Source organism: Acyrthosiphon pisum, chromosome X (assembly GCF_005508785.2).
Source record: "Acyrthosiphon pisum isolate AL4f chromosome X, pea_aphid_22Mar2018_4r6ur, whole genome shotgun sequence".
Classification (NCBI taxonomy): Eukaryota; Metazoa; Arthropoda; class Insecta; order Hemiptera; family Aphididae; genus Acyrthosiphon; species Acyrthosiphon pisum.
Window position 1 is genome coordinate 63136114 of NC_042493.1, and position 8141 is coordinate 63144254.

The 8141-nt window shown below is 24.4% G+C and overlaps 1 protein-coding gene across 1 annotated transcript in view; it reads right to left on the minus strand.

Moving 5' to 3' along the window:
• The window catches only part of LOC100568498, a 6914-nt gene extending 1562 nt beyond the window's left edge, over positions 1–5352 (minus strand). The window contains exons 1-6 of the mRNA XM_016803147.2: positions 5163–5352; positions 4834–4926; positions 4573–4771; positions 3419–3689; positions 3046–3359; positions 1519–1697 (exon numbers count right to left, since the gene is read on the minus strand). Of these exons, the coding sequence (XP_016658636.1) occupies positions 1519–1697; positions 3046–3359; positions 3419–3689; positions 4573–4771; positions 4834–4902 (1032 nt within the window). The 5' untranslated portion in view covers positions 4903–4926; positions 5163–5352. The remainder of the gene's footprint in view (positions 1–1518; positions 1698–3045; positions 3360–3418; positions 3690–4572; positions 4772–4833; positions 4927–5162) is intronic.
• Between the last annotated feature and the right edge of the window lie 2789 nt (positions 5353–8141).

An 8141-nucleotide genomic window follows, 5' to 3' on the forward strand; every position in this document is an offset into this window, starting at 1 on the left:
GTTGAAAAAATCTTAGTGCAAAAAAATAGTTAATGATAAGTCTAACACATAAATAATATAATTAATTGGCCCTGGTTCAAGATCAATTGACAAATTGTAATATCATTAATTATTATCATATTATTGTAAATATTTAGTGTGAAAAAATAGATAATTAATAAAATAAAACTAGTGGCCAAAAACCCTTGTCACTGAACTTAAGTTAAATAAAAAAATAAATAAATATTAATAATAACAAAATATGAGCTACTTGTTATACTAAAATATTACCTGTTTACAACTATATAAAAATATAATTTGTCAAAATAAAAGATTTTACAATAATACACTAAATGTAATTTTTATATTAAAGTACATAATATGTAGGAAATTTGGTTGGTTAAAAGTATTTTCCAATTTAAAAGTAATCAAGAAAGAAAAAATATAGTTAAAAATTATAAAAACAGCAAAAACTGTTTAGCACGGGAAAGAACCACTCACGTTGTAATCCAAGCCAAGCAACCAAATTTTCACACTATAAATAGGAAACTTTTACAGTGCACCATTGTTTTTATTTTTTTGATGTCAGAACTAAAAAAAGTTATTCAAGTTTGAAAAAATAAAAAATAAAATTAATTTTTAAACAATAAGAACTTTTTTCGTATTTTTGATACCAAAAAACTAAAAACAACGCTGCGCAGTAAATATTCTCCTCTTTATTGTGTGAAAATTTGGTTGCTTAGCTTGGATTACAACTTGGATGGTATATTCCCGCGAAAAACAGTTTTTGCGATGTTTTACATAATTTAATGTTTTAAATAATTTTTATTTCTAAATAAGTTATTTATTCAGAAATAAAAATAAAAATAATAATGTACGTAAAATTATAAAATCTTATTTATTTCAATTAGTTCTTATAGTAGAAAAAAAAAAATCATAGAGTGTGAGTTGACTTTGATCCTGATTAGTGATTAATCTATACAGAAATATTTCATAATTAACTTTATATTAACATTATGATAGAAAGATTAACCAATTACTAATCTTTGAAAGTTAAAATATAAGTCGTATAATATGGATGTAAATCAAACGTGCATGAAAAAGGCTCAAATATTTAATAAACTACTAAAATTGTGCATCAAATAAGTGGTAAATATATATATACAATTTGATTTATATAACTGATAAAATCAAATGAGAGTTCAAATTACAACATTTAAATTAAAACCATTTAATTGATTTTTTGCACTAGTATTTAATATTCCTATAATTTTATTTGCAAATATGTATGTTGCAGTGTATCATAAGCAAATATATTTTTAATTCCTTATTATTTTAACTGCTCATAAAAAAGCTAAAAGAAATACAACACTAAATACATAATATACAATATGATATGAATGTTATAACTTTTAAAAATTATTTTTGTTTGGGTACTAAACAGTTTACATAAGAATTTTCTTTTTTTGTTGAGGTTTATATAAATAAAATTGTTTTATAGATTAAAATTTCTATTTGTTAACAATTATATAGTAATTAGTTATTTACCTCTGTTATAGGATATATAAAATTAAGTTCTGAAACAAGTTGTTTTTTCCGATAAATGAGTTGACTATTTAATGCGGACAATGTGTCAACTGAGTTAGATGTATTACTCGATTGTTTTAGCTGATGGATATCGATGCAAAGTGTTTCGTTCATTTCAATTAGCTTGCTGTCTATTTATAACACAGTAAAAAAGGAAATTTAAAAATATTAGTTTATATAAGTTTAGTATTATTAATAGTAATGGTTACCACATATATTATATTTCACCATGCACAAAATTACAATAGTAGTAAATTTTTTTATTAGTTTATTTTTTCATCATAAGTTTTTAAAATTTTCAAACAAACAAACATGAAACATTATTATATTCGAAAAATGCTACCAGTAAATGAACCGTCTTTTTACAATAAAAATTTGAAATTGAGTAAGTAGGCATAATAAATAAATATGAATTACAAACTATTTTATATTTGATATGGCTGTACAGCTAGTATATTGTATCATAATTTTTTTTTCAATAATTAACTGTCAAATATTAACAATAGTAAAATTAATATTAGCAAATTAGACAATCAAATATACCAGGCACGGCCAAATTTTTTTTCATAAAGATCTAAGAATATATTTTTTCTTTGAGGAGCTATTAATATACAACTATTGTTGAAAGTGGTATTGGTTGTTATACTAAATATTATATATCATATATTTATACTAAATGTATAACAATAAAATCTAACACAGGGTTATAAATATACACTATTGACAAAGACACACAGTAGTTTAATTTAATAACTTTGAAGTTTCAACATCAAATTACTTGAACTGGCTGAACTAATTCTACATGTTATGTTACAATTTTTATTTAAAATGTATTTATTATACCATATAATAAATAATAACTATTCGTAGGTATAATATTATAAAACGATGATATTGTAATCATAACTATTCGTATTTTTTTTTTATATATTTATCAAGTATGAATGTTGTAATAATGATTATTTGACATCCTTAATTTTTCTTATTTTCCTTGGTACCTTTAGCCTATTGGTTACTATAGATAATAACTAAAAATAATATAAAAATATAAAATGGTCTTTTACAAAATGATATAAATAAGTTTTTATCCATTTCATGAAAAGCTCATAAAATATCCATAGTGTGTCGTAAAACATATTTTTCACAATATGATACATTTCATGAAGTGGATATCTAACATCATGGAAACAACAATTTCACTTAGCTAATTGATGGGATATAAGTATAGTATATTTTGTTATCTTATTTCATGTAGTATATCAGAAAAATATTGTATATTGTATAAAATATAAAAAACATCTTTTAAATGAAAAATAGTGCAATTTAAGAATATCAAAACAGTTTACTTTACATAATATATAATTTAAGTTTTGAATAAACTAATTCAAATAATACGTATTATATCCATTCATAGCTCATTACCTTATAATAAACGTTTTATCAATTACTTATGATAATATTAATTGAAGATGAACTTACTTTTTATACAATTTGCATCATAAAATGTTTTACTAGTTAGTGTTTTATTGCGAAGAATGACAATTTTACGAGATTTTTCTTGACATAGCAACAATACTCTAAATTTTACCAGTTCAATTTCTTTTCTCCTACATAGAATACTCTGACGAGATGGTTTTTGTCCAATTTCTTTGTTCATCAATCTACGTATTGTAGCACTTTGATGTCTTCCAGTTCGATTTTCGTTCAAACCAATTTCACCTTGAACTACTTTTTCTTTTAATAAAGTTGCTGCTTCTCTTTGTTTACTAGTTACTCGTTGAATATTATGCATTCTATAACAAATGTAACATAAATTAAAATTGTAAAATTGTTAACTTTTATTACATAGTACCTTGTCAGTTGTAAAAGCGTACCACTTAATCTAACATCTTTTACAGGTAAAGTAAGATGAGTAATGCGAGCTAAAGTAGGCTGATCTTCAGCAATGCAATGTGGAGCAGTATAATTTCCTCCAGTCATACAAAATACTAAAGAATTAGAATGAAACATTTTTGGATTTAATGACATCGGAGTTATATACAAAAGACCACTTAGTTCAATGCCCCAAACAAACAAAACTTTTGTTTGGTCATCTGTAGCTCTCCACAATCGTATTACAACCGCTGTAAAGTTACAAAGTTATTTCAATATAGTATAACATAAATCAATAATAATTATTAAATTAACAAATTTAATTAAAATTCTATCTCTTGAAAAAATATTACAATACATAACATATTTGTTTAAATACCTAGGTACAACTAATGTTACTGATAATATTAAACAATAGGTAAAATATAAAATTTTCAAAATATATTTGGACTTAACAATATAATGTTATGCTGTTTTAATCAACTCTTGAATAGCATATCATTGAAATGGGCTATTCCATGTATTAATTTAATTGTACCTACCTATATTGTATATTTTTATTATTATTTTTAATTTATAGTACAAATATTAAGTTACAGGGTAAGTTTGTAGTTAATATATTAGTAAATGAATTAAATTTTTTAAATAGGCATTTTAATTTGTTTCATAACTGTTTTAATTACTTACCTACAACTTGGGATATTTAATTAAATTTTTAAATGTTGATAAAATATTCTATATAAATACAGCCAAAATTGGGTAGTTGTAAAACTGGTTGTGATTAAGTTATACTTTAGGTTTGAATCATTTTTTATGAATCACAATTGAAAATTGTATTTTTTTACTAAGACAGATGTACATTTAAGCAAAATCTTTCTTAGTGAAACTATATTGCACCCAAATATATATGATAGTTTATTACTTCAATTAAATATAATTTATTTATTGAACTATTATAATGTATGATTATGATTGAATAGTTCAATGCTAATTATACGTTAATTAAATCTGTTATCATTGGAAAAATTAGTAAATATTTTATAATGTATGTATATATATATATATATATATATAAAATTATAATTGTAATAAAATTAAAGTATAATAGTTTAATACAACCAAGTATTTAAATACCTTTAGCAGATCCAATTGAACTACAAATATCCATTTTCGTCCATTTTGGATTACGGCCGCTAACTTTTTCACTAGTATACAAAGGAGCACACATTGTTGTTAAATGTAATGTGTAATAATAGGAAGTTGTATTAGCAGTACATTCTGGATCATCACAAAGATTGTAACCATTGATTTGAATTAAATTTCTGAGCCTTTGCTAAAAGTTAAAAATACTGATAATAAAATCTGGGTTTTCAATGAAATATCGAATGTAAATACTTGTTGAGTAACAAAAGGCACCCATTCTTGAGAACGGACGGTTTCAGATTTTAACATCGTTATTTTCATTCCGATGTGTACTATTCACCATACCTAAAACAGTTATAATAAATAAACTACCAAGGTATGTTTCACAATCAACGAATTATGTAGAAAACAATTATTCATTCGTGTCAAATTAAAATTTATAGTATATCAAAACTAAAGTGAATAAAAAATATAAGACCAACACCTTCAATGTCTGGAAGGCTTAGCATTGTTCATATTTGGTTAGTTAAATATGCCAATAGCGTGTAACATCTTGATGAAATAATAATTTTTAAACTCACCTTCTGTCGCCCACTGAGTCATTGAAATTCTATAAAAATGTATTTGTTTATTTGATGACTATTATTTGGTTTTACGACTCGATACATATAGTTTTGAACATTTAACGGAAAACATACTTTAAAAAAAATATAGATGATGGGCGAAAATTTATAATATTAATTAATTACCTACATAACCGACTATTCAGTATTGACATAAGTTTTTTTTATGTTATCATTGAATGATAACCAATATCAATTTTATTCCACAATTTATCAAATTATATAGCATGGAGGCACGGACTAAGATTAAGTTGATCTTAGTCCGTGCATGGAGGTTAACCACTAATAGACCAATATAATGTTATTTTATTATTATTTATTTATTAGGTAGGTATTTATTATATTAATAATTATTATAATCATAACGAAGACTTGAATGTTCTATAGTTTCTTATGATTATAAATATCATATCACTTCATGTTCACTACGTTTATTATACCTACTAGATACCTACTGTAAATTGTAATAGTGTAGGTACCTATAACTACCTACCTAGTTCATAGTTGTATCTATCTACTTATAATTAAAGTTTAAATAGTATTTATAATCAATAGTTGGTAATTATTAGTGGTACACTAATACAGTACCACCTTAAGCTGTAAAGTGTATTACCTAATAGAATATAATATTATATACCTAATAAAATATGGTACTCTTGTACTATGCTACCTACCTACTACTTATCAACCAAAAAAACTGTAGATACTCTTGCAGTATTTGTATGCTACTTACAGGAAAATACATACCTAGTCTTCTATAGTTCTATGTGTTATACTGTTATATTTGTATTTAATTCTATTACGGGAAAGTACCTGACGTGGCTTAGGTACCTACTGAGTAAATAAACAACATACCTATTATACAATATCGTCAGTCAGTCGTCGGTCATACAATACTATATACTAGGTAATAGCTAAATATAAATTATACCTACTGGTAACTATCTGGTAAATTACCGGTAAATATCCATCAAGCCCATAATAACTTACTTTTAGTTGTTAAAATATTTTAGTTTGTGTGCTGTACTGCTGTCCTTCATTTTCTTTCAACATCGAATTTTTAAATATTTATCACATTCATTTTTCATAAGAATTTTTTATTTATATCGCCATGGGAAAAACCACCGGAAAATTACGAAAAAACGCTAAAAATGGGATTTTAATTTCTAACGCTTTGCTTATCACCATAGAAACGAATAAAAAATTATAATATTTTAATATTAATTCAATTACATAATAAAATAAATAATAACAAAATATAAAATATTTAGACTGTCAAACCGTCTCCGCTCAGAATCGTTTTTCTTATAGGTAGGTACAATGATATTATATCATTGGATTCAAGTCTAATACAACCAATATACAATTACCCACTTGTAATCTACTGTACAGCAGAGCGACATTCACTTACCTGCTTTTTACTTTATGTAATTATTTAGAATTCAGATTTTAGATCATATATATATTAATTCTTTAGATTCTGAGCGGAGCGATGAATATACCTACCTATTGATTTTACAATAATGTGTTTTTTTTTTAAAAGTTTTTTTGTCTGTCATCACGATTCGGAGCAGTAAAACTGCTTCGATTTTCTTCAACAGTATCTTGTTCGATGAAAAAGTTAATCTAGTTGGTACATTCGGGAGGTTAAAATTTTAAATTCTCAATAGTTTTCAAAAGCCCCAGGAAAAACGGGAATTTTAACGCAAATTCGATTTTTGACGTAACAAAACAAATTACCGTAGATATATGACATTTTTATTAAACATTTATATTAGCATTTTTTATACACGATAAAATGTTCAAAGAATATTGATTGTTTTGAACTGTTTACGGACATTTTCAGATTCCAATTTTTTTTCTATGAATGTCAATAAAATTTTATATGTTAGATAAAAAAAATTGAAAAGTAATACAAGGATCTTAATAGATTGTTACAATAACATTTGAAAAATATTAAAAATCCATTGTCACAATTTTTTTTATAATCATATAAAGTTAGGAAAAAAGTCGTACAAATCACGAAAATGTGCAAATTATCTAAATTATCTCAAATTATAAAAAATGTTTCTTTTAAAATCTAAGTTTTCAAAATGTAATACAAGATACCTTATAAGGTAATCTATCTTTATTTAAAAAAAAAATGTCTATAAGTCAAATTAAATGTTTATGAGCGTTTGAAGTTCAAATTTTTACAACAATGGATATTCACTCTATTAACGATTTTTTTATTTTGGTGTAATTCAAAAACAAATAACCGTAGACACTTTAGATTTTATTTTATCAATTCATATACGGATAAAATCTCGGATTCTATACTTGATAAAATGTTGACTTGTTTTAACCTAATTACGGACAATTTAAAATTTTTAGTTTTTTTTTCTATAAAAAGTTTTTATAGAAAAAAAACCAAAAAACATATATGATGTATAGATGTTACCGTAAATGCCCAATCACTAGGTAAACCTAGGTTTTACTAGTTAATACTAGGTTTTATTGTTTGTACTCAGTAAATACTGAAATTCTAAATTTTATTCGGACTTTTACTAAACACGTTGTGTACAACCTAGAATATACAAATTGACTTAGTAAAAGCTGATCAATACACGACACATAACATTTAAGCTGCGTAAAAATTATAATTATATATTATTAAAACAAACTACTGACAGTTATTTAAATTTTTATATAAAAATAATTTTTATGCATCTTAAGTTATAATCACACCTCAAACATTTTTGCTTGCAACGATTAATAACAATTATTTTGCGAAGATAAATTTACGACTGCAATGTGTTGCAGGGACTTGCATTTTATCGAGTTTAAGATTAATATTATACAACTTATATCAGTGATATAACTTAGTAATAGCTGACTGATATCAATTGATTGGTGGCACTAACGGATGCTTTATCGCTTAGATATGGTTTTAGTAGG